The 27,667-nt window shown below is 37.7% G+C and overlaps 1 protein-coding gene across 1 annotated transcript; it reads right to left on the bottom strand.

Moving 5' to 3' along the window:
* Nucleotides 1-720: 720 nt before the first annotated feature.
* On the bottom strand, nt 721-26,322 carry itih6 (inter-alpha-trypsin inhibitor heavy chain family member 6). Its single transcript, XM_055166259.1, has 17 exons — nt 25,925-26,322; nt 22,779-22,814; nt 20,157-20,311; nt 15,521-15,631; nt 13,978-14,222; nt 12,917-13,086; nt 11,726-11,842; nt 10,406-10,577; nt 8,745-10,316; nt 7,307-7,339; nt 7,148-7,165; nt 7,016-7,063; nt 6,692-6,735; nt 6,568-6,604; nt 6,301-6,414; nt 4,146-4,529; nt 721-3,221 (listed from the first exon to the last, which is right to left on the bottom strand). The coding sequence occupies exons 1-17, from the start codon at nt 26,036-26,038 to the stop codon at nt 2,950-2,952; spliced, it is 3,642 nt and encodes a 1,213-aa protein (XP_055022234.1). The 5' UTR covers nt 26,039-26,322; the 3' UTR covers nt 721-2,949.
* Between the last annotated feature and the right edge of the window lie 1,345 nt (nt 26,323-27,667).

The raw sequence follows: 27,667 nt of genomic DNA, 5'->3' as shown, positions 1-27,667 counted from the left end.
GTAAATCTACTTTTAGGAAGCTTTAATAATGTTAAACAATGTTCCCAAATCATTAGTTTACTTAATTTTAATCTTTTCTGTATAAAAAGTATCTGTGGTTATGTTTAATTCATGCATGTTTGAGTAATCCTGTATTAGTCCATCTCTACAGCTCTAAATGTTTGGTTCCACTTTATGATGTCATGAGGTGGTATTCCAGTTAGTGTTTCTTGGTTTTTAACGTGCATTTAACCACACTAATTCTGATCATTTCAATGAAAGCCTTGTGCTGGCAGTCATGGTGTTTTGCAGCAAATAATTCAAGGACTGAAAAACTTGCCACCCAATCAAGGCTGCATCTACTTTCTCTTTCCTCATTTCCTTCTCCTTTTTTCTTCTCCTTGATCCTCTATTTTTCAGCTGTCAATCAAATGTGTCATATTAAGTGGTGTCCCAAAGAAAAGGGAGGCTTCAGGAGGCAGACATCAGATAAAAAGACAGGCAGCATTGTAGCAAATTTAACCAAAAAAAAAAAAAAAAGCCAGAAATCAGTTGTGGACTTTCCAGCTGGACCCAGAAGTGACATCATTACTTAACGAACACTAGATTGATTAAACTGTAAATTGAACTAAAATATTACAACGCTGATTCATAATAAAGGATTTTTATGTACTAATAATAATATTACAATTACATTTTATTTTATTTACATACATTACAATTAAGGATTTTTGGGATTAATCTATTTTACATTTAACCATTATTACAGATGTCAACAAAGCAAATCCTTATCTTTAGACAAATTCATATATAAAATAAACAAATGAGTAAATCCGCAGCAATCGAAGAAAACATAATATGATGCTATGACAGTGTAAATTAATGATTTGACAATTATTTTATTCATGTTAATTCTTTAAACTCTTCATCAAATATTTGTAACTAAGATTTCACATACCTACTTAACAAACTTGATAAAATACACAACTTAAAACAGAATGTACATATTAAACAAAATAAAGCTCTAATTATGAATCTCATGGTAAATACGAGTAAATGTCTTGCATGAGGAGCCCAAACAGCATCTCAAATGGAGATTTCCTGGTTGCCGTGTGAACAGAAAGATGCAGTGTTGGTGAAATACAGGACGCAGTTCGGTTCATTTGAAATCTACAATGACCTCTTTCATATCCTCACAGCATTAAGCACAAATTGTCTTTCCTCTCATTTTTACATAAGTGCATTTTATTTATCAAGAACGACTTTGGCAATATGGGTCACATTTTGAATTATGCCGTGGTCCCTTTTTTAGCTTTTAATCATAAAAAGTTGTATTTGGTTTCATTCACGTTTCTGCATGACATGATGCTGTGAGTATTAAACCAAATCACCAAACAGTTGCTTCACTGTGCCAATGAAAGAGGGAGCAGCCAAATTAAACATTTTTATTTGTTTACAGTTGGTTTAAAATAATTTGTTTTTGGAAACTGATATTTTCAAATGAAGGAAAAAATCATTTTACTGAACTAAACTGTATCCGATTAAGGCCATAGAGGGAGCAGAGTGAGAAAGATAGAGCTCGTCTTTATATGTTTTTTTTATCATGAATTGTACTTTTGTGCCGTTTGTGTATTCTGTGTTTTGTATGTCTCAGGGACAGATGGAAATGAGCTCTGAAAGCTATAGTCTGGTACAAAGCATCTCTTCATGCAGCTGAACATAGTCCCTGTAAAATAAACAACATTTTAGCAACATACCATATTAACATGAAGCTGCAGCGATTATTTTGGTAATATTGTACCATTTGGATATTTTTACACCCTTATCCTTGTCACCAAACCAATACATCACATGTACTTGAGACACTTTTTAGCCAAAAACTAGACAAAAATAAAAGCATGTTTTTGTTGCACTGAAAAACACGTGTCCTTAATGTGAGCGGGCTTGCATCTCCACAAGCTTGACTCTTACTGCATGTCTCCAGGTTGTTCAAATGTTGGTCTTTTGGCTATAATTTTTCCGCAATGTGGCATAAAATGTATCTATCTCAATGGAGAAGTATGGTTTTAACTGTCTGGTTCCATAATCATGCAAGTGACATGCCACCTCCAGAAACATAGGGTGTTTCTCAATTCCCAGGATCCTTCCACCAAAGACCACTTTGTACCACACTTCCAAAGTTGGCTCCTCTGAAGCAGAGCCGTGTCACCACTCCTGGGAGCGCCCCTGTGAGCGCCCCTGGAGCAGGCTCTGGAGCCGTATCACATGACCAAATCAAAGGCGATAAAACTTTTAATAAACATCAATGCTTCTACAAACATAAAGGCATTAAAACTTGAATAATAAAGGCTGAGTGAATCATCTGTTTTTGAGTTGTTTAGGCTGATAATTAGCCTACAGAAATAAGTACAGAGGCATTTTGGGATTTTTGGCTAATTGTATTCCTAACCCCTTCTTTAAGAGATTTAGCTGCATTTGTCCTGATTTCAATTCATTCAATCTTATAATAGTGTTATTTGCAGGAATGTGGCTAAAATAGCAAAATATTGATTTCTTTTTTATTGTATAATCAGGTTTATTTTATTAAAATGCATTTTACTGCTTAAATAAAGTTTGAAAAAATGAAATTGCAGGTGCATTGTGGGGAATTTCAAGTGCTCCGAGGCAACCAAGGACCCACCCGTGCATCCTTGATAAAAGAGCCAAACAGAAAAGTTGAGCGCGGAGGACATGAGGGCTTTGGGGGAACTGGAACACCACTTGGCGGAGCTCTGATGACATGTATCTGTCCGAAGTGGTTCAGAAGCTGAGGATCCTGGCAACTGGGAAACACACATACGGTACCTTTAAGTCTCTATCGCCTCTCGTACATGTTAGCGCCCCCTGGAGTCATTGCCTTCACATTGTTCATTTGTCCATTAACCCTGTAATGTCCAGTAGTCCTTTGTAACATCTGATGATGTATTTAGCCTAGACGTGATCCACCACATAGCTCTCGTACGGATGCCCTAACAGTCTCTCCACCTCGGCCTTCGGGACCACCCAGCACTTCCCCGAATGTCGTCTTTGGACTGAGTCTTTGAAAGTTTTGTCCTGTAGAGTGACCCTCATGTGCTGCTGCCCCCATCGCAGAATGCCCCTGGACACAGTGGGCTCTTTGGGACTGGAGCGGTTAGCGTTAGCATTTGCCTCCTGGTGGTTCTTCAGTCTGGTGACAGTCATGTCTGTGTGCTGGAATTGTCCTGGACCGAAAAACAAATAAAACATTAGGGTCATGCTTTAGTATAGATATATCTATACTTTGAACTATTGCCATAGCGATAAAAAGTTGGAAAAAAATCTATCTTTGGAATGGGAAGGCACTGTACCAGATTTTATACATGTAGTAAAGAAAAATCATTTTGCTCCAGTACATATTGTAAAAGCAGCTCATAGGGTCAAAATGAGGCCAGTGTGTGCTGTCTACATCTAATTATAAAGCAAATTTCCAGTTTCCATCTTTAGACATCGGTGTGTGGTTAGCAGTGTACCACTGAAAGTTGTCAAATGCACTTATGAACTCATTTCGGCCAATAATTAGGAGACTCAGAATCCATTAAAACAGGCTGTGCAACAGCTTCTACCCACGAGCAGTGGACGTGCTCCAGAAGCACAAACACAGATACAACGCCTGAAGGGACTATTTAATTAACTAATGGGTTTTTACTGAGGTATAGATTTATTTATTTTAATGTTTTGTTGCATTTTGTACAATGACATTAAATGTAATCTAATTTAATTAGGAAGTGAGGAACTCACTCACTCTGGGCCACTGAATTTTTTTTTTTAAATAAATAACACATTTTTTCCTTTTTATGCATGGTATAGATCATGTAGAAGTTAATCAAATCTACCTAAAAGAGCAATTTGGATTTTTTGTAAATATTAAATTGCAAAAAACATGCCTAAAGCCATGCTTTTACAAGTTGTTTAGGCCATTTTTAATTTTGTACAACAAATATTGAGGCATTGGTGCATCTTTAGTTTGCACATGATGTGGAAATAAAATTTCCCTGTTGAGGGATAAATAAAGACTCTCAAATCTTACTTCATCTTATGTGGTTCTAGTTTAATCTTGGGTTAGTACTGGTCTTGCCCGAGTTCCAGTCAAAAATCTAAATTCTTACCCAGAAGGCCTTGCGTGTTGTGGGAGAGCCCTTGTCCGTTAGTGATGTAGAAGCCCAAGTGTGCCATCTGCAGGTAGCTGGGGTGTTTGTAATAATGAAACAGAACCAAGAAGCACACATTTCGGCTCAGCTCGATCCAGCAGCTGTGATGGTTGTCCACAGTAACGGTCACTTCCTGTCGCCTGATGGAGCCCTGCTGATTGACAGGCAGCTTGTCCCGCCCCTCGCCCTCTAGCACCACACTGTCCAATGAGACACTGATGAGGATGTCAGCTGACCCGCCTGTTGACATGGCGATGACGAGGCGGTCGAAGTAGGTCCTGGAGCGATCCTCTGCTCCAGGTTTTGAGGGAGCTCCAACCAGGTGACCATCCACAATGATACCTGAGGATGAAAATATTTAAGCAGAGATACATTTTACAATAGATTTGTTCAAGGTCTATAATTAAATAATGTCACAATATCAAATGGAGGTCAGGGGCCTGTATAACTCTGTTATTACTAAATATGCAGCATTTGTGTGTTGTACATGTGTGAAAGAAACAAAACACAACTCCAGATATGTTTTGATGAGGAAACGATATTAGTTCAGAAAACAGCGTAATATGGAGACTTTTAAGTAGTTTAAAATTAGATTAAAATTTGACATAAAACGTGAATCTACTCAAAAGTCTGTGACGTGTTTTAGAAATTGCTAACTTCCTTGTCTAGCTATGTCAAAAAAATTATAACAATCTTTTCACATCTTTGGGGTTTAATAAAGGCACCACTTTCTGAAACTACTGAGAAAAAATAAGAGAAGACATCAAACTTTGTGCCAGTTTTTGTTTCATGTAGATAGACTCAGTAATTACACAGATACGAACCATAAACCAGGTCAGCAAATCTGTAAAGGTACTGTAAACTATAAACCCACTGGAGAACAATAAAAAAAAAAAAGTAAGTTACTCTCTCCCCTCCTTTTCCCACAGCAGCAGCAGAACCATCAGCCATCTCCTCTATATCTATATCTCCATCTCCAGTGTGTATACCAAGGTTGGTGGTTCAATGTCAGTTCTGACAGTACATACTAGTACAGTACATACATGTATTCGTGGGCATGACATTTCAACCACCTTGCCTATATATCAAAGTGGATGTGCATGGTTAAATACTGTACAGGAAGTGGCTTAGTTGATGTTCCATGTTCGTCCACTTATTTAAGATTGGAGGTTGCTGCTGCTGCTGTATGTTTGGGCCAAACACTCGTAGAGGTGGTACAGCACTTCTATGAGTATTAATTGCATATTGCATATTTTGATCATGATACTGACTTCTGTTGTTTTAAAAATGCTATATTTGCTAGAAACAACATATTAACATGTTCAAAAATTTTCAGCTAAGACACTCCCCTACACTCCCCCATGGATCTATTAAAATAACTGGATAGGGTATTGCTAGCTTGTAGCTGTCTTGAGTTGGCATAGTGGCCGCTCACTGGAACTTCAATGAAAAAATCCCTCCTGCCCAGAAAGGATTATCTCATTGAGTGCAATGTATTCACAAACTGCTTGTCTTTGGTTAACAGGGATCTACAGCTTTGAGCAAGGTCGGATTTTGTGGCGATTTTTACCTATTTTTAAATCATAAACTTTTAAATAAAAACTCAGAATCCTTCAGTTGTCTCTTTGATTGGTCAAAGTGGTCACATGATATGCAGTACCACACTCCTTGTGTGTGCTTGTGTGCATTCGCGTGTGCCTAAGTGAGAAAAGAGCACTACTGCACATGTTCAATGGGCAGAGAGCCACCGGAAGCTGAATTAATCTAGAGACATGTGCCACTGTGCTTGGCCCATTGACTTGAATGAGCAGCCATATTTAGACCCCAAGGACTTGTCACTCTGCTGCATTTCTCTAATGAAACTTGTTGAAAAGTTTGTAGTGCATTGTTTTGTATTATACTTATACTTATATTTATGGAAAACTGTTGTGGGAGCATGGGTGACATAGGCTTGTGGGCTGAGCATTGAACAAAATCTCACTGTTAACTAGGGAGGGTTTAAGTAGATTACTCAAACATGCATGGATATAAAACCTCGTCAGTCATGTTTTTGATGAGGGAAAAAGTCGCATAACACCTCCTGTTTAAGCTGCTGTGTAAATGTGCCCATTACCTTTGTCTGGGTCCTCTAACAGCCTGAGCACGTCTTTGGCTCGACCGTCCACAGTGAAGCACAGGCTCTCGTGGAGCTTAGGCAGCTGCAGCACAAAATGAGGATCTCCATCCACTAAAGACAAACCAGGTGAAGCTCAACTCATACACAGTACACTTATGTATAAGGAATGTTTATACATTGTGAAAAAGACTCATCTAGCTTAAGGGAAATTTATTTATGGTTACTATAAATTTATGTTTAAAAGTTCTTCAAAATTTCACAAACCCGATGAGGAAAACACTCTAACTGTGCCAAGTTGAGACTGGGAATCTAAAAACATGGGAAAAAAATGATTATAATGTCACTTAATACACCTTGCATAGTTGGATATCAGAAAATCTAATTTCACAGTCTTACCAAAAGATGTATCGGTGTCTGTATCGGTATCATCCCCTAAAAACACATTCACATTTATTTATTTTTCCTGATATCTCAATTGTACTAAATATCACTAAAAGGTGCACTATACTGGTGCTTGTCTCCATGGAGATTTTAATGCCTTGTCTAGAAGTATAAATTCCCGTTTTTCAATAAATTATTTGGGCAATAAACACTCCTACTGTGGAACATTCAGGTGAAATGAAATGACGAATGACTAATCTTTATGGAGACAAGCAGATAGCAGACTCCACCTAAAAAGTTACACAGTGCAGATTTAATGCGCTAAACCTACAGGGGTCATAGTTGAGGTTGTAGTCATAATCGTAGGTGGCATCATAGTCTAGAAAAATAAAGAATATTTAAGTAAAACATCAAATTTACAGAGATGAACAGATCAATAAGTGTATAAGTGTATATGTCTAACCTTTATCAAGATCAATATCTGAAAAAGCAAAGAAAGAAAACATTATTAAATAACTTAATACTTGTGTTGTGTGTGTGAAATGTGAAAATTCTAGTATGTAAATGAGAGATTAATGATTATATCCTAAACTGCATTGAAATCAAGGGCAAAATGCATTACCTTTTCTCTGGACTTGAATGGAGGTAGAGACATCTAGTGGAGAGATGTACAAACAACAGGTTAAGGGCATGATTAATAGGGGACTATTGCAAAACTGTTGCATTATGATTTGTATTTGCATTTGAGTATTTGATTACGATGCTATAATCTCTAAAAGAGGCTTAGCAACAGTATTACTCAACAGCCTAGTCAGCAATTTAGAAACAAAACAAAACAAAAAAACATAATGCATAAATGTTGAGATTGCTTCCCCACTAACTTCCCCTTATGGTCTCTATTGCTGGTAACATTAAATGACAATTATGTGTGATAGAAAAAGGCCAACACTTCTTTATAGTAAAGAAAAGTTACCTTAGTTAGTTTACACTCACAGAATAAACTTTCTTTTTGGCCAATTTTGTGAAGAGTCCAGTAATTATTTTATTTATATTTTAGTTTTACACCAGTCAAGGTTGAAAAATTTGATGAAAATTTGAGAGTTCTGAGTTCACAATTATGCGATCACACCAGGGAGAACTCTATCAAAAATGTAGACACTATTTACACAAAAGATACAAATTTTTGTGAGACTTTTATTTCAAAATAAAGGTGTTTTCTTATATTTTGATTTGTCAAATTATAATTTCTGATCACTAGAGGAGATTTAGCCCAGTGTTGCTAGGTAACAGTTATGTAATTCCCTAGTTCCCATTATAAAGACATTCTCTTTGTATGTTTGATGTTATGAACTATAACATAAACCTGCCCAGGGACGACAGATGGAAAAGAGCACTGGTGCTATAACCTGGTATAATGCATCTCTCCTGTTAAGGTTACTGTATATTGTGCACTGCCCCTGTCTTATTAAATAAATAAACTAAACTAAATAAATAGTGTAAAGTAGTGTAATCCATATATCATTCAAAATAAGAAAATGAAACAACAACTATTTCCTTCATTATTTGTCTCCAAAACCAGAATAAAAAAAACAATGATGATTTCATTTTGGCTTTGGAGACAAATAATGAAGAAAATAGTTGTTTTTTTTGTTTTCTTATTTTTGGTTTTATTTTGAAAAATTAATTAACGAATGATACACGGATTTAATGTGATGTCATGGATTCCAATCAGAAAGTACAATTTTAAACCAAAAAGGTTCGAGGAGAAAATCAGATTAAAAAAAAGTAGTAGTCTAATCTGTCATAGGCACTTTAAAGTTTATTTAAATTTATTTGATTTTTTTTTTCACCAGTAGATGGCAGATGTGAAACAGAGGTGGGTGTGCCAGTCTATTTACAGACTGTAGCTGAAAAAAATCTATATTATATGGATTTGATCAATATAACATACTTAATGATACATATTTATTTAGGGTGAACATTTTCAGTCTGTTTACAATATTATGATATCATGTGAATGAAAAAACTATTAAGTGTTAATCTTTTATTTTTATTCTTACCCAGAAGCTCCCCCGCCGCCTCCCACGGTCTGGACCCATCTGGCACTCCGGGCATGGGGGCGAAAGTGGCCGAAATCAGGGTGGCTATAGTTATATCTTCCTCTGTATTGTAATTACTGTTACTGTGATTAGCTGCATCTAGAACAGGATCGATGGAAGAAGAGATGAGAGGAGGAACCAACTGAGGCAAGGCCGTCACTGTTACCAACTCTTGTCCATTCATAGATTCTGTAATGTTATTGTTTATTATTCCAATGGGGAGGACGGTGACTTTTGTAGGAGGTAAAGTAGTAATAGCTGTAGTAGTAGTAGTAGTAGTAGTAGTAGGTTGAGTGGTAGCCATTTTGGGGTCCATTTTGCTTGTAGAAATTGCTTGCGTTACAGTGTTAGTAGTTAGAACAGACGTAGTCACTATATTTGAGTGGGTTGTGGTTGAAACTTTCCCTGGAGCAGGTGGTAGTGCTGTTTTTAGTGCATTGAGAACTGACGTAGAGATCTTCCCAGCAGGCAGAGGCGGAGGAGATGCAATTTTGGACACATTTTGGTTAGGAACGGTGGGCTTTCTCGCTAAAATTCCCGCTGGGTTAGTTTTTGTTAAGTCTGGGCTTGCGGTTGTCGTGGTTTTCCTGGTAATTTTAACATTCGGAGCTGTTGTCTTTTTGAGCGGGACTGGAGGTGGCTTGGGCGGTTCTGGTTTAGTTTTGTTTTGCTTGATGACATTTGAGTTTTTGATTATTTTTGCGGTCGTCAAAGTAGTAGCTGTTGTAGTAATAGTAGCTGGAGTAGTGGTGGGTTTTTCTGTAGTTGGACTAGCTTCCTCATCAGGTTTGACCACAACTAAAGAAGTAAGTGGCGTTACAAAGTTATATTTAAGCGAAAGATTGGTTGCTTTGTCTGCTAATAGCCTTTGCATTGAAGGATCTGTAGCGTTTAATTTAGCTAGGAGCAGTTCTTTGATTGTGGAATACGCCCATAAGCGATTCACAAAGCTTGACATGCCTTCTACATCTCCTACACACCCATCAAAACTGTTATTCTCTTGCAAACCTGAAATTAAAACGTCATTTTCATACTTAACACGTTGCTTTGAATCAACTGCACTCAATGCGACTTTAAAATCTTTCACGCCTGGTTTGACCCTTCCGGCTACCACTAGCTCAGATCCTTGGAAATAGTTGGGAAATAGAGAGCAGGTGACGTCAAATGCTTGTTCGTCCAAGTAGGTTAGCTGGATGTCCGATAGCAAAGGACTAGCAACTTCATCATAAAATCCTTTGAGTTGCAACGCGGCGTCGGCGTCTTCGTACACCATTCTGGCAACGCCGCGGTTATCCAGGGCAAGGCGTTTTAGCAAAAGGAAGTCAGCGTCGTCACCAAACGCTAGTCCAAATAATGAGGCAGAACCAAGTGCCTTCTTAGCGTTAATGAGGATGGTATCGCTAGCTGTGACTCCAATCGTAGCTTCGCCATCAGTCAAGAAAATGACCAAAGGAACTCTCCGTGAAGGGGAGGAAGTGGACAATGGATTGACGAGCTGAGCAGCAGAAAGCAGAGCAGCATTTATGTTCGTCCCTGAAAAGAGAAAAAAAATTACATGAACAAAAAATAGTATCTACAACAATGCAAACTGCGAAGACTTCAATTCTGTAGTTCTAACTCACATCCTTCGGCGCTGATCCTCTTGACGAATTCTTTGGCGTCTCGCACATTTTGGCGCGTTGCTCGCACAGTCCGGCCTTTCTTCCATGTCTGGACCCGGTCTGAAAATGTGATGATGTTAAAATGGTCTCCCTCCCTCAGGTCTCCCAGGATCGTGCTCATTGCCTGCTTTGTCTACAAGGAAACACCAAGAGATTGAAATACATATCAATAATAAAATATATCATGTATGCAGTGTGTGAGTGTCAATTACTATTTCTTGAAAAAATCTTTTGGTATTTCAATAGCACTGTCTGCAGATGTTGAATGAACAAAATTTATGGGAGTGTAAGAGATTCTGGATTATTGTAACCCCTGTAATCTTTAACACATTATTAAAGATAGAAGAAAGCCTGAGCCTTTTACCTAACTGACAAAGCTCCAGTTGACAACAGAAGTGGATTTCTGCAGCTAAACAGGCTAGCAGCTAATCAAACCGTACATTAATTAAACTATGAACATAGCTTTATATGGATTTTTTTGTTGCTGTTGTTTATTTTGGATGATTCAAACTTGTTTATGTAATTGTTTATTATTAATTTGTCTATATTTCCAAAGCTCAAAATGCTCTGTTTCAACTTGTGATGTCCTGAAGCGGTAGTTTTCAAGTTAACAGCTATCTTTTACCTTTAGTTCAGTAGCAATTGGCAATGCTAGGGCACTGGGCAGAAACAATCCAAATAATTTTAGTGAAGGTGTATAGAGTTTAAAAACACTGGGGAGCACTTCTGTATTACCACAAGACATCACACAGTGGAACTGAATGATTTAAAGAGCTAACTAAATATGATGGGCTTGAGTGAATGAGACAAAACAAAACTCTAGGTATGTTTCTGATGAGGAAACAACATTAGAACATAGACCAGAAAAAAGAGCAATATGGGCTTTTTAAATCAGTGATTTGATATTCAATACTGATATTTGAGACCGATATTTTTCCAGCTCTGCCACAGTCTGTGTGCTGTGTCCATTCCCAGAATGCCCTCAGTGCATCAGATTTGTTTTTTGAACATACTCATGGATACCAATGGAAATAGATGAGCATTATATGACTGGATGTTTACACAAACATGCAACAAATTATTTTATATCCCTGATAAATACAGCAGGCCAAATATCGAATATTGGTATCGGCATATTGGTCCTAAAATGATTAATTACATTTTCAGCTTCAGCTTCATTGTTATGGAATGTGAAATAATAAAGTGTGTGGACCCTGAGCTTTCCATTGTCGATGAGAAGCTCATAAAAGTCAAATATCTCAGTCATCTCTGTGTTCTCACCTGCTTGATCTTGGTGCCGATCATTGAGCCACTGATGTCTATGACAAATATCACATCCTTTGGGACCACGGGGAGACCTCTGGGAGCAAAGTAGTGCACAAAGTATCCATCGTAAACCTGGAAAAAATATGTAGGAGTTAATGTAGTTGTCAAGATTGTGACATTTTAAGAGAAAATTCAGTGGTTGTTGTCTTATTTTATACCATCATCAGCTCACTGATGTAGTTCCAGCTAAGTCAGTTTACTAAGGTCAGACTGTGCTAAAACAAAGCTCAGATTTAAGTGTAATTTCAGTGAAAGAGCTTCAGACAATGTTGATGGCATTAGCTGCAAAATACCAATTACAATTTTTGATTAATTTGCAATATATTATGCAACCCTTATGCAAACGTTCTGCAGGATAGGCCTGTCACGATAGCGATATATTGTTGAAGTAAATATAGATGATAATATTGAAACCAAACCATAAAGCAGACTTATACCCAAAAACTATTCTAAATATACAATATTGTAAAAAAAAATAGGAACTGCAGTAAATAAAACATGAATAACAGAATGCAACAGTTAAAGGTCCTAAATCATGCAAAATTGACTCTTGAGCTCCTCAAAACCTCCTCAAAAACATATCTGGAGTGTTTTTTTTTCATTCACACATTTGAGTAAAACTTTATTATTAGTCTGTGTACATCTCCAAAGCTCAAAATATTTTGTTCCACTTTGTGATGTCACATAGTGGTAGTTCTGTTCATTTAACATATACCTTTATGTCTACGTTTTACCTTTATTTCATTAGAATTGGCAATTACCAGGCTGAAATCATTCCAAATGGTTTTAGTGAATTGGAGTTTAAAGAAGGAGCACAGTGGAGCACTCCCTGTAGTACAACACGACATCACAAGGTGGAAGTGTTTTCAGTTTGAGGGAAAAACTCAGACTAAATTTGCAGAACTGTGTGTTTGTGAGGAGGAAACAACTTTATAACAGAGCATAAAACAATGTAATATGGGCCATTTAATTAGTTAGTTTGTATCTATAATGATTCTATAAGTCAACACTTTACTGCTCAAATTGAGTTGTAATACAGAAAAAGAATAGAATCCCAATAGTATAAATGAATCAAGTATGGCTCCATCTGTCATATATTGAACGATAAGTCCATATAATATTTTTCGTAACAGCCCTTCTTCTGACCTGTATATCTCCCATTATGTCCCTGAGCTCCACATCGTATTGGAGGATGAAGTCTGCATTGATGCCCTGAGCTGAGACACTGGTCTGCTGCTCCACACTGGGGCTGTAGAGGACACGAGCACAGTGAGAGGTCTTCTCTATCAGAGTGGAGGGAGGAGGCTCGCCTTCACCTGCAACACAACAGCATGGTCCAATTAGGCTAGTAATGGTAAAGATATGTGCTGCTGATCGAATAGTAGACTAAAAAGGGAGTGTGCCAAAAGCTCAAATCTATACCTCTGTGTATCTCACCCAAACTGCACTCACAAGACTAAACCTGCAAGAAGAGTTCATGCAAAAAGAAAAAGAAAATTAATGTATTTATGTAAAGACAGACTGCAGTTGCCTTTTTACACATAAATACTAAATGACATCAAATCTTCAGCTCACTCACTCACTTACAGCTCCTGTCAGTTGTTATTCTATGTAAATCGTTATAACCTAAATAAAATGATAATGCGACACTTTGGTCAACTACAAAAGTACAACTAAAGGATTACAGCCCTATTTGACAGACTGATTCACACATATACAATAATAAGTTGTGAGCTATGAATGCCTGGTGTATAAACATGTTTTTAAAAGGCTAATAATATAGTATATCACATAATACCTTTTTTATATATTCTCTATACAATATCTATATAATATAATATACAGCACCAGTCAAAAGTTTGAACACACTTTTTTTTATGTGAATGAACACAAATAGAATGTTCAAAAAAATAAACTCTAAATAACTTGATTTCATTGATATCACTGAGAGAAGTCTGAGGGTTTTGCTGCACAGTCAACAAAGCAAAGGTTGGATACTTTGAGGCATTTATTTGAGTTATTTAACTAATTAATTCCATACATCTTGCATTATATATTTGATGTCTTCTGTGTGTACTGTATCTAAAACCATCAAAGTAGTAAAAGTAAATTAAAAAAACACTGAATGAGTGTGTGTTCAAACTTTGGACTGATAATTTATATATTCCTATGTAAATGCCACACTGGTGTTATCAGGTTGAATGTACCATGAGCATTGTTGATCAGTCGGCTGGTCTTCAGAGGAAGCACTCTGATGAAGCTGAGCTCAGTTTTCTCAGACACTGTCACCTCCACAGTCAGGTTCTCCACAGGCTGCCCCGGCCTCAGCCCCAAACTCAGTTCATATCTGCCCAGTCTGCGCAATAACAGCTCCTCATACGTCAGGCAGAAGGACAAGCGGACACCAGGGGGCGCGCTTACTGCCACGCGGAATCGCTCAATCTCCCTCTCTCTAAGGAAACACACAATATAACAAGACATGTCAAGTATACTTTTCATCCCCATAACAACATTTGATCTCTGCATTTGACCCATCGCTTTAAGCCAGGGTTTAAACTTGTCAGAGGCATTGCAGTGCCCCGGAACCCATTTCAAGATCTTGAGCCAGAATCTTGGGTTAAGAGTACCTAACTACAGGATTTAGCCTATTACGCATAGGGTTTATGGGTAAAGCCTAAGCACCTGGAGCAACATACAACATGGGGGGAACATACAAAGTCCATCTGGAAATGAAGTGGAACCTGGGATTTTAAAGATGTAAGGCACTGACTGTCTATTGTTGCCATTGTGCACTGCAGGGCTGTATTTGACTACAGAAATTCTTGGTGGACTAAAGACATGTCCTGCCCATTGATTAATCAACCAAAAATGGGGTGTGGCAAAAAAGCTCTCAAACTATTCCATATCTCTGTATATCTAAGCAGGTTTCTCTCTCAAAAGATTACACCTGCAGGGGGAGCTCATGTAAAAACTACTATTAGTACAGAAAAAAGTACTAGGAAACAATGTATTTATATAAAAACAGATCTGATTTGTGAAACATACATTTAATTTGCCTTTTTACATAAATATCAAAAAATACAAAATCTTCAGCTCACTCACTTATAAACTTCTCATTTCTGTTGCTGTCCCATAGAAATCCTTATAACTTAAATAATTAATGCACTAAATTACAAAAAACAAATTGACTCACTAACCCAAGGGCAGATCTAGACCACAAAAACTATTCTAAATGTTCAATGTCGCTAAAAAAACAAAAGCTGCAATAAATACGTGAACGTGTGAAGAAAATATACACACAATAAATATTCACCTCAAAAAATATTCTTTCAGGTTTTATATATTGAATAAGTCGATATAGTAATCATATCATTGCAGGCCTATTTACACGGCAAGAAAAAAATATGATTACTAAAATAATCAGAAAACCCAATAATTAGTTTTTTTTTTAATATATTTACAATATTTTTTTAAAACTATAATATTTTCTCTTTACTTTTTTGTTTGCCCTTTTTGCATCATGGTTATTTTAAAACCTGCACAGGTATGAACAATCAGACAGAAATCAGATTACTTAGATAGAATGGTTTACATGACATCACAGTAATCTGATAATTCCAGAAATCAGATCATGATCAGATTTTTGGTGTGCATGTAAACATAGTCAGTGAGAGATGATACATCTCTACTTCCAGTACCAGTCTGTATAATTTGTCTATAATTAGAAGCCCCTCCCCTCCTGGGACATACTTGGTGGCCACGAGCCCGGCGGTTCGGCCCTGCTTCTTCGCGGCGTCGTAGATTTTCCTGGCAGCCGCTCGCTCTTTGACCTGCGCCACATACACTTTCCCGTTGGATGTTCTGAAACACAGTGGAAACAGAGCTACAGTGACGCTCTATGTGACACACAGAGACAGGTTATGTTACACTGGCCTCAGCTGTGGGGCCCGGTCTATGTGTTTACAGTGGAATCCAGTCATATTGGCACCTGTGTTTACAATTACTTTTATGTATTTATTTGTTTAACAAGGAAATTCCCACAGAGATTCTTAATGTAAGTTACAAGCAAAATAGGTCGATAAAATAACTCAGTGGTTAGAGTATTCATTCACTGATCCAAAAGTTGGAGGTTCAAATTGGACCAAATTCAAAGTCATTGTGTCCTAAAGCAACACTTCATCCACTTTACCTAGGATAAAGGCGGTGTGGCCGGTGTTAGAGAGATTCCATTTCTGTGCTGTATTAAGGTGACATTGCCAGCTCAGTCCCTGTTATTACCGACCATTCATCATCAGAGGTACAATGCTCCCTACAACATAAGAATAGCCAGATTGGACTACACTATCACAACGTGTTGAGGGTTCATGAGGGTTCATCTCTGTGCTGGGTCCCAAACTGATACTGCTACTACAGTTTATTCTATAACAATTGAAGGGGCCGACTAGCAATCTTCCTTCAGTCAGTCTACCCCAGTCAGTGTAGAGCTTTAAGAAGCTTTGACAATCTTATAAATGCAAGTGTCACAGCCGTCCTGAGGCTGATTGACAGATGTTTGGCTGCCAAGTCTGAGCCAACAGCCCATTCAACCATCTGCATCCCTCAAACACCACATTCATGCAGTTGTGCCAGCAGCAACAGAGGACTGAAACTCAACAGGAATCTCTGAGAGTCCTGAATTAGTCCTGGATTAGTCAGTGCTGTATTATAGTTTAATCCAAGTTTTTTCCCAGTTAAATCTTTGTTCTGTACTGGTTTAGTGATCTTCAGTCCAGGTGTAGTCCTGGTTTAATCCTGATTTGGTTTTAGTTTTTACGTCCAGGGAAGTTTTGGTTTAAATCTGTTTGAGTCCTGATTGTGTCCTGGTTTAGCTCTGGTTTAGCTCCTGGTTCAGTCCATGGTCTAATCCTGGTTTAATCCCCAATTTAGTCCCTGGTTTATCTCTGGTTACCCCTGGTTTAGTCCTACTTTAGCTCTGGTTTAGTCCCTAGCTCAATCCCTGGTCTAGTCTTGGTTTAATCCCCAGTCTAGTTTCTGGTTTAGCACAGTTTCAGTCCTGGTTTAGCTCTGGTTTAGTCCCTGGTTCAGTTCCTGGTTTAGTCCGGGTTTACTCCACGAATCCCTGCTGGAAAACTGCAGTAGTTCAGTGTTTTTTGGGGTCATAAAGTCTCCAAAACTACAGCACAAAGTGGCCCACATCACCATTACCATGGGGAAAATAGTGTTACTGGAATGCGCTGCAAGCTCTATTGGCTTCATCAAAGAAAAACTGTGTGCCTTAAACACACTTGTTTATTTATTTGTAGGTGACAAAGTTGTGTGATGTGAAAGTAGGTGTAGGGTCAGAAGAGTCATTTCCCTTGACAAACAGCAGGAGCACAGCACTGATACACAGGCTGGTGACGCAGTGACGGGTCGCCTCTGGAGCCACACCTGCAAAAATCACATCTGAACCAACGCCACTTTGGTTAGCAGTACGATCTTGTCCATTGCTCCTCCCGCAAGCATATGTCATTCACGCTCCCACACAACAATTCTCCAAAAATATACAAAAGTGTGATACAAAACTATACACTCCAACTTCACAAACCTGATTGCATGCATCCTTAACATGTTGTGATAGTGCTGTGAAGGCAGAGTGCGGGGGAGCAAAGACAGGAGAAACTCAGAGCATCAAAAACGACAGTGAAACTTATTAAACAAGTTAACACTGCGAATATAGCATTTTCAAAACAATAAAAATGAATGTGGTGATCTAAATAAGTTAGCAGTTAATACCCCAAAGAAATGTAATAGCACCTCTTCAAAACTTACTAAGAATCACCAAGCAATAGATTCATAATAATAACAAATTTTATGTGCCACTGTTAAACAGCGATTTAGTGCCTACAGTCACGCGATTAGGAGTTAAATTAAGGCCACATCTTGGAAAAATCAAGTCCAGAGAATAAAACAAACCACAGTAGTATGGAGAGAGAGAGAGGGAGGGAAGTAGGGAGAGAGAGAAAGAGAGGGATAGAGGGAACAGAGGGAGATGAGCGAATAGAGACATGGAGAGAGAAAGAGAGAAAGAATAAAAGAGAGAGAGTAAAAAAAAGAGGAAGGAAGAAATGATAGAAGAGAAAAGGAGGAGAGAGAGGACGAGAGTGGGAAAATGTTGGAAAAGAGAGAGAGAGAGGGAGAGAGTAAGTGACAGAGAGAGATAGGGAGTTAAAAAGAAAAGGGGAGAAGAGAGGGAGAAAGAGATAGAGAGAGGGTGAGAGAGAGATGGAGATGGAGAGAGGGAGGGACAGATGAACAGCACAGACCCTGAACACTGAGCCCTCAGTCTGAAAAAGGACGTCCCGCACTCAGAGGGACTCATGGTGAACCAATATAGCAGCAGAGACTGTGGTGTCTGGGTAAAGGTGAAAGAGAGAGAGGGCTAACAGTTCATGTGCTCAGATGAGGTTTGAACCAGTGGCAGTCTGGTTAGTGGGAAAACTCTCACCTCATTATGCCTTTTTAAATCCACAAACAAGTCCCATATACCCTTTTGGTTCCACTTTTGACTGATTTGGTTCCACTGATTGATCAGCCACGACTTCACTCTTTTCTAATATTTTAACAGGACATATAGTCTAGAGCTGAGTTTCTATCCCAGATTTCCAGTGGTCTTATTTGACAGGCAGATTAGCCCATAAGAGAAAAGTATGATTCAACTGTGTTAAAACAAACATGGCACTTAACGTGAAAAAAATTACGAATAAAAGTAACAAGAAGGACTGAGAAACAACACAGACTTAAAGTGCAATGTAACGTGAACACTATTATTGGTTCTAAAGATTATTTGATTTGGGAATGTCTTCCAACATTGAGATACAAATTCCAAATAAGCAGTTATTGGAAAAAAATGACATTTGATGTGTGCCTATTGTCCCAGACCATCTTGCATCCAAACACAATGTTGGTGGGGCCAGCTCACTAGGCTATTGGTAGTAACAATCTTTTTGGTTTGTTTGTTCAAAGAATAAATTAAGTGTTTTCACTTGATAAAGTGACAAAAGATTAAAGATGAAAATAAAGTTGCACAGGAACACAAAACTGAATGCATTTGTGAGAGCTTTGAATAGGCAACCCTCTGGTGTGGAGGAAAGGTGAACTCACTGCACCACTCCTGCCCCATATTCTCAAAATATAATATTCAGTTTGACCCAAAATGTCACATAGTTTGATTTCAGTGCATCAGATTTGTCCTTTTGAACAGACTAATCAGTAAACGTGGAAATAGGAGAAAACTTAGTTTAATGTGACATTAATGGGCCTTTGCTATTAAAATATGAAATGAAATGCTGCAGGCTGTCCCTGCACTGGCCTTGGCTTTAAAAACAGTTGATTACCTTTTGGTCTTGACAAAGGCAGTATTCATGAGGCTCTGGTGTGCCCCCTTCTGACCTGCTCTGACTGTAAGGCTGACCAGTGTGGACTTATCTTTGTTTATATTCAGTATTTTTAACCTTTCCAAGTCGCCTCGTAATCAAACAGTTGCCGGATTTTGCTTTTCCCCGAAAGGCGTGTGAAGTTTGCTCTGGAGTCTGTGCTATCAACATGTATTTAAAGGGGCATATTATGCAAAATAAACTTTCTAGAGCTTTTAACCACATTTTAATAATGTTGTTTGCTGAAATAATCTACTTCTCAGTTGCTAGAGCTCAATCAACAAAAGCAAAACAAAAACAAAAATGTTTGTATTTGTTTGTTTTTTGTTTTTCTACAGCAAATGTTGCCCTTGAGACTTGGTGATGGCCAGAGGAACAGATTGGTAGCCGCACTTCTGTTAGTCTGCCCCAGGGCAGCTGTGGCTACAATAGTATCTTACCACCACAAAGTGTGGGGTGACTAAATATGCACTGAAGTTCTTTAGATGTTTCAAAAGGTGCTATATAAATCCAGTGCTCTATCAGTTGTGTTTCAAAAGATGCCTGTATGTTTGAGTAATCCTGTATAGTTTTGCATGGAGGCTTGAGTGCCAAACCCATGTACGTCATCCATGATTTTGCTTGGCCTGCAAGCATGATACAAAACAATACACTACAATTTGACAAACCCAGTGAGATGTGCAGTAGGATTAGGATTATTTCATTAGTAAAATGCACACTGAGGGGGAGTCACTTAGCACAGCAAACAACAACAAATTTTAATGTGCTGATTTTGGCAAATATATCATTTTCAAAACAATAAAAGCTAACATGGCAATTAAAATATGTTATGTCAAGAATTAATATCCTATAGAAATGTAACATCTCCTCTTTGAAATTGAGAGCAAAAGAGACAATCCCATCAGAAACAGATGACTAGAAGACTTACAGAAATATGACTCTTGACATGTAGTGTAAGTGCACACACTCACATGGTGAAGTTGGAGATGAAGGCAGCTGAGGGCAGGTCCACCTCGAAGGCGGCCTCTTTGGTGGATGAGAGCTGGTTCCACACAGAGCTCTGGATCCTGGTCACAGCGTAACGCGAGAGCACCGAGCAGCGCACATGGTACTCTGTCACCTTCAACTGGAACAATACAGTCATAGAGGATTATGTTTACTAACCTGTGGAGTTGCAAGATTCATCAAAATCAATAGATGCAATTACCAAATCACAAAGGCTGCAATTTGCTAAGTACCGTAATATCCCCCCAAAACAAAATATCCAGTTTTATTCTGCATTAAAACTGATAACCCTGCAATTTAGATCTGTGCAAACATGTTCTTCACCACATTAAACTTGGACGAAAGTGTGGCTAACCCAGGAACTAAACTTGGACTGTAGCAGGTCCAAACTAAATCTACATCATAACTAAACTGGGCCAAAGCACAACAAGTGTGAACATACTTAGGTTGTGCCAAAAAACAGGAATTAGAGATATATGAGTCCCAATATCGGTGTCAGTGATATCAGAGTTTTTCCCAGATATGGATTTTTTCACTGCCTCTGTCTCTGTGTGTCATTCTCAGTCTGTGCTCAGTGTCTTTTTGAACAGACTCGAGTGACAATGGAAAAAGACGTAAAAAGAGACATGGGGTCTGTGCACTATAGAGCTGTGGTGGACTTAAGAAATTCTTGGTGGACTAAAGACATGCTGGTGATCGACTGGTTGACTAAGAAGGGGGCGTGGCAAAAGCTCTCAAAACTATTAGTGTATATGACCCAAACTACAATTTATGCAGAAAAAAGTACTAGGAAACAATGTATTTAAATAAACCCTGATTGTGAATTATGAGTTTCATCTGCCTTTTTACAAATAAATACCAGAAAATACCAAATATTCAGCTAAATCACTCACTCTCTTACTTTTTCTTTCTGCCACCGTCTCAGAGAAATTCTTACAATTTAAATAAAATGATTAGGGATGCACTGAACCAACCTTTTCAGTTCTGACACCAATATCAGTACTTTGCCTTTATAAATATCAATCGATGTCCGATGTCAACCGATATCAGTGTAGGGATGAGAAATGCCACTTATTTCCTTAAAACTCAGTTCACTTATTATACAAAAGATCCAAATGTGTTATGCAACTATTATTTATCCTTCAAATAAATACTGAACAGGCTTATATGAATAAAAGTTCAAATATTATGAAACATTCAAGGCCAAAATCAGCCAATCCAATTACAGATCCAACCGATATCATGGAAGGAACCGATACCTGATCTAGCAAATTTTTCAGTATCCGTGTCAATAATCTAGACCAGGATCCGTATCGGTGTATCACTAAAAATGATTAGTCAGTTAATACAAATTTTGGTCAACTAAGATACCACTTAACAATTAATCGACTAAAGGACTATACAGCCCTACTCATGCTCCGGCTAGTTTCTGTCAGTAACACTCATCAACACTTGGCCGCGTTCAACTCTTTCATCCTTTTATATCTGTATGAGGTTTTGGCCGAGTAGTGTTAAAACAGATATAGAAACAGATCAGAAGGCAGATGTCAGATTTTACAAATGAGCTGAGGACTTCACTGGCGATGGGACATTTCTGTATTTATAACGGAAGGTGTTTGTGTCTCCAAGCCAGACAGACTGTTTATCCAGGTCTGTTTCCAGCTTATGTCAATACAGAGATACTATTAATACTCCCTAAATAAATAAATAATCAAAACCTGTGGTGATGTGGGAACTTTGTGTTGTAGCTTTAGAGACCTTCTGACCAAAAGAAACAACTAATTATCGAGCAATGATTCATGGACTAAACCAGGACTGAGCCAGAACTAAACCGAGACTGAACTAGGACTAAACCAGTACTAAACCAGGACTGAACCAGGACTAAACCAGGACTGAACCAGGACTGAACCAGGACTGAACCAGGACTAAAGCAGAACTAAGCCAGGACCGAACCAGGACTAAACCGGGACTTAGATCAGTATCTGATTTTCGATACGTTTAACAACCCTACTTTCTAATCACTATTTGAGAACTGCATTTTTTTTTTTTTTTTAGCAATAAGCAAATTTGCCAATAAAGTGAATAGAATAGTTTTTAAACAGCTCTGGCGATCAAAAATGAGACACTAACTGATACTAAAACTAATATTGAAAATAAATACTCATTTAATATAAGACCACATGGGAATATAAAAAGTAGCATTACCATACAGTACATTACCATATTGAAATTTACATTCTATTGTCTAAAGAAAGAAAGTGTTTTTTTTATAATCATCGTGGTATCAGAATCTGTACTAAGCATCAATTCTATTCCTCAGTATCGAAATCAAGTTTGAAATTTTAGAACCGTGACAACACAATAAACACGAGGTTAGTGGTTCAATCCCAGCTTCCCCTGTTTATATTTCTGATGTGTCCTTGGGCTAGACACATCCCCAGCTTACATCCTCCAGTCTGACTGCACTACTGTATAAATGTAGGTCAAGGGTAACTCTATGTAGCGTCCCTGTAATATGCACACGGGCAAAAAAGTAACCTATATTTAAAATGCATACAGATTTTTAGCATTTAGGAGATTATACTTACCACTGGTTTGGCTGGTTTACTTTGTCGTTTTACTCTCTGAAACAGAATGAAGTTACAAGTGAGCAACTGCAAAAAGGACCATCAACAAATGATATGAATTCAGAAATTAAATCTGTTTTGTTTTGATTAGTTTTGAAAATTTTTCAAGGTGTTTCTCATGATATAGTTTCATTTGTCATGTTGAAATATAAGCCAAAAACAACACTAAATTATGATAACTAAACCCCATTTGCTTTCTAATTACAAACTAAAATGGCCTGAAAAGTTGAAACCAATCAGACATTTCCAACAACACGTTAAAGGTGCACTATGCAACTTTTCTGGAAGGTTGTCTGTTCCACTTGTCTGTTCCTTTGGCAATAAGAATGTCACACTTTATGGCATTAAACTTATCTCTCTCAGAGTTTTTCAATTATAGGTGATGTTATTGCCAAAAAAGTGTGAGCTGGGTCACCTCTCCGCAGACGCTATTTGTAACTTGTCCAGGTGACATCACCTGCTTGACTCCATGTCAAACAGGTGGCAGTCCCTACAATTGAAAACCTATATATTGCTCATTCAAAGCGTGTAACTTTTTTGTCAAAAATAGACTAATATGAAAACATGTTATGTTTCTTGCACTGAAAAATATAGGCAAGACAAGTATTTTTGTATAGCACATTTCGTACACAGTAATTCAAAGAGCTTATATAAGAAACATGCATCCTTTCTTATTTGGCCTGGAGGAGGAGGGCCTTCTTGTTTCCATGGAATTATTGTTCTTTGGCTATAATCTTCCACAGGATTGCACAACAGGAACATGGTGAATGTTCCTAAGAAAGGTTTTAATTTTCTGTTTCCATGGAATCATGCAGGTAACTTTAAGCATATGATATCTTGTTGATAGTAAATATACTGCATCTCATTCACTAGCCTATTAAAGCTATTAAAGCTTAATTAACTTCAGATAGAAAGTGTGCAAACATATTGAAATATCATGATATTAAATTTGATGATACAGTATCGATATAGCTGGTTGTTGTATCCATATATTATCAAAAGTATTTGTTGGTATCTTGAGTATTTTTATTTGTGACCACACAACAATTTTGTTGCTTATTTAGTGGAAGAAAACCTGTTTATGCAATAGACCTTTCACAACGGCTGGAGGTCCCACCCTATAGCATTGCGGAACTTCCAGTCAATGGTTTTCTATGGCAAAATGTCTGTGGAAATATCTGGCGTATTCTCAACCACCTTAATAAATCTGTCAGCCCCATCACCAAATCTTACACCAACAAGGTTCATAAAGGATAAACATTCTTCCATGAAGAATTTATCCACAACTATCAAGGTAAGAAAGACGAAAGCTTAAAGGCAAACAACGACGCATTTGCCAACTACTCCTTAGCAAAACTAACATTATAGTAATGCATAAAACATAATTAACTTGATAATTCTGACTGATTCTAGATTTAAAATTTAAAATGGATTTCATGATGCAGATATTAACATACACTTGTAATTTATATGTGGTTTGTGCAGTTTGAATGTAGAGATGTTCATGGCAAGATTCCATGTACATAACCTGACATATCGTCTTTTTCATGCTATATTAGATGCTATATCTAATAGCATATCTTATAGCAAATGACAACTTGGATTTGGTGATGGCCCTAACCCCCCAAATAACACCCCCAAATGTGACTGCAGACAGATTCATTAAACTGGTAGAGAATACTCAAGACATTTCCACAGAGATTTTGCTATAGAAAACCATTAACTGGAAGTTCTGCAACAGGGTGGGATTTCCGGCAGACGAAAAAAGTTCAATGCACTTGATGTATTCACTGTTTTGATGATTAAAATAGATGTATTTCGTATTAACTGGTTTAACACAGAAATATTGATCGATTATCACGTGTATTGCCATATAATGAAAATATCGTGTCGTGAGCCACGTATCGTGTATCGTATTAAACTGTGGGGGACCCCATGATTCTCAGTTCAAATTCCAAATATGGTACAAATCATCTCATTACTTTAACAGATTTCATTTTCTGTTTTGGCAGTGCATTTGTGAATAATACGCACAGAATCTGAACTATCTTTATCACTAGAGTTTTATTTTAGTGATTTTCTTTGGGTAATCCTCACACGCGAGCATTCAGTGAGATTTGGTGTCAAAACAGAGTGAATCAAAGTCATTCATGGATCCGGAGGGGAAGTGTGGCTTTGGGCATAAATGTGTGCACTGTACCAGGAGCCAGCACACTCAGCCCTGTGTCAATACATGACACCATATCCTACACTTTCTATATGCTGCACAAGCACTCACATACTGGAAAATACATGTAGCAAGTACTTTATGCCTGGCTTCAATACAAAAAAAAGAGGTATTTATCTTTCTGTAGCATAATAAACTGGTCTTGAAAGTGAAGTTGATTTTGAATAGTTTTAAGATTACATTTTGTTTACTTTTCTGATTTCAAGTTGAATTATATGGCTTGGGTAGAGGTAGAGTAGCCAAAAATTTTACTTAAGAAAGAGTAACGTTACTTCAAATTGTTATTATTATTTATTATTATTATTATTAAGTAGAAACGCAAAGTAGTGGTCCAAGAAATTACTCAAGTAACAGTTAAAAAGTATTTGGGAGAAGTACTACTCAAGTAAGAGTAAGTTAATGTAATTGGAAAAACAAAACATTAAATAAAAACCTAAATCTGGTAAATCATTTCTTATTGACAACATAAACAACTTTTACTCAAGTAAGAGTACTGTTACTAAAAGTACTCTAAAAAGTACAATGTCTTTTAAGTCTCTAAATCTAACTGAGCACTGCCCACCTCTGCTATTTAACCTGCAAGGCATTTTCTACAGCCAGTAACGCCACAAAAACGGATACCTGTCACGAATATCAAATTAAATATATATCCTATAGAAAAAATGAATGAATTTAACAGATCAACTAAAACAATATAATGAATGACTGCAAAGCTAATTATAATGCAAACATTAAAATTAGCTTTGTACGGACACGTGGCTTCTATGGCAATTTGACACAAGGATTATTTAAATTTTATTTTGCACATACACATTTTTGGCTAGTCTTGATCTGAAATAATTAAATTTTTTGAGCTCCTAACATTAAAAAACGTGCTTACCTGCAGAAGTAGTCTGTCTCCTAAATGGGCTCTATAGTCGTGCGTAATTACCACGTTTACGCACAAAGTTAATATAAGTAAAACGTAATGTATTGAGAAGTCCATTATGTCCATTTTAAAGATTAAATAGGGAAGGTTGGTCCAAAAGTAGCCGTGGTTGTGTCCAGCACCGTCACGTTGTCAACATGAGGGCAGCATTTCGCACGACGACCTTTTCATCTCGGCAGGTAATTTACGCTAATCCTCCTCTCCTCCGCTCCCTCCCTCTCCATAAACAAAACGTGCCTCTCGGGGTCAAAAAGTAAAGTTGTGATAAGGTAAAAACACAGAGCTAAATAAAGATGGCGTGCCGTGTGCGTGCAGTGCAGTCACAAATATCTGGATGTTAACAGGCGCGGGCAGCTCGTATTTGGTGTTTGCGCATATCTGGAGCTTTCGCGCTACGCTGCCACCTGAGAGATGACGGATTAACCCCTGCGACACTGTCCTACTCTGCGCCCCCAGTGCTAGATGAAAAAAAAACAACAACTCTCCTTTTCATTCACAGGAGGAAAATACCGACATAAATATTAGACGTTGACCAAAAGTACTTTGTTTGAACGTGCAATCGATGTTAATGTTTAATAGCAGTACAGTCATGTCATGGTAACTATTATACATTATCATAACATTTTTCAAGATGCACAGTGTAACTTTTCTGGTGCGAATCCAACTCCTGCTCCATGGTGATGTGACCGCTTTTGTGCTTTTTGGACTCTCAAAGGCACTATATTGCACTCCACAGTTACTGTTGTAGCCACAGTTGCCCTGGGGCAGACTGACTGATGTGTGGCTGCCCCCCTCCTAACTTCTTTTATTCTGTCCTTCAACAAGATTTCATTTCTAGTCCTATTAGTGACACTTGGGCGTAATACAAGCATCCCATTCCCCACAAACCGAGAGGTGCAAACCCCACTAGAGCAAATGTGCTGTTTTTGTGTCTTTGAGCACTGTAGTCTATGTAATCCAGTCACTGTAGTCATCCTTTGTGCCACAGCAAAAAAGTTTAATGTTACTTGGTATTAAGTAATTACAGTTCTATTCGTGGAGTGTATTTTTAGCTTACTTCCTCCCTTCTGCACATTCCGTGTTTGAATTCAGTCCTTAGTGTTTTCCTTTGCCTCCCCTCACACAAAGAGCTGTTATAGTCTGAACCCAACAGAACACTGGCCCTTATAGGATTTTAACTAGAGTCAATTATTCTCAAACAGGGGGGGAAAGCAGCAGGCAAAAGACTGGAAACATGCACAAAATATTTTCCACAGGTACAGTAGCCTACTCAGTTTTACGTCAAAATAATATTACTCAAGTAGAAGTACAAAGTAGTGGTTCAAGAAAGTATTGGGGGAAACTACTAAGAGCATTGTAAGAGTAACTGTTTGAACTTAAAGTAACAGTATGTAAGTTTTTAATAAATAAATATACTAAAAGAACACACAAACATGCTGTTTTTTGTTGCATTTTAGTTATCTTTATTGCACTGAAAAACATGCGTCCTTACTGTGAGGAGGCTCGCATCTCCCCAAACCTGACTATTATTTTGCTTGCTTGTTTCCATGGAAATATACATATTCTACAGTGCGTGGTGTAAAATGTATGTCAATAGAGAATCTTCCGAAGTTTGTACTTTCCATGAAATCAAGAAGGTGACATGCCACACCCAGAAAGTCACTGTACCTTTAATATCTGATAATTAATAATCAA

This window comes from Boleophthalmus pectinirostris, unplaced genomic scaffold (genome assembly GCF_026225935.1).
Source record: "Boleophthalmus pectinirostris isolate CB_2022bp ecotype Guang Dong unplaced genomic scaffold, ASM2622593v1 HiC_scaffold_8, whole genome shotgun sequence".
NCBI classification, from domain to species: domain Eukaryota; kingdom Metazoa; phylum Chordata; class Actinopteri; order Gobiiformes; family Gobiidae; genus Boleophthalmus; species Boleophthalmus pectinirostris.
The sequence above is the reverse complement of the archived record's forward strand: the minus strand, read 5'-3'. Positions and strand labels throughout refer to the sequence as shown.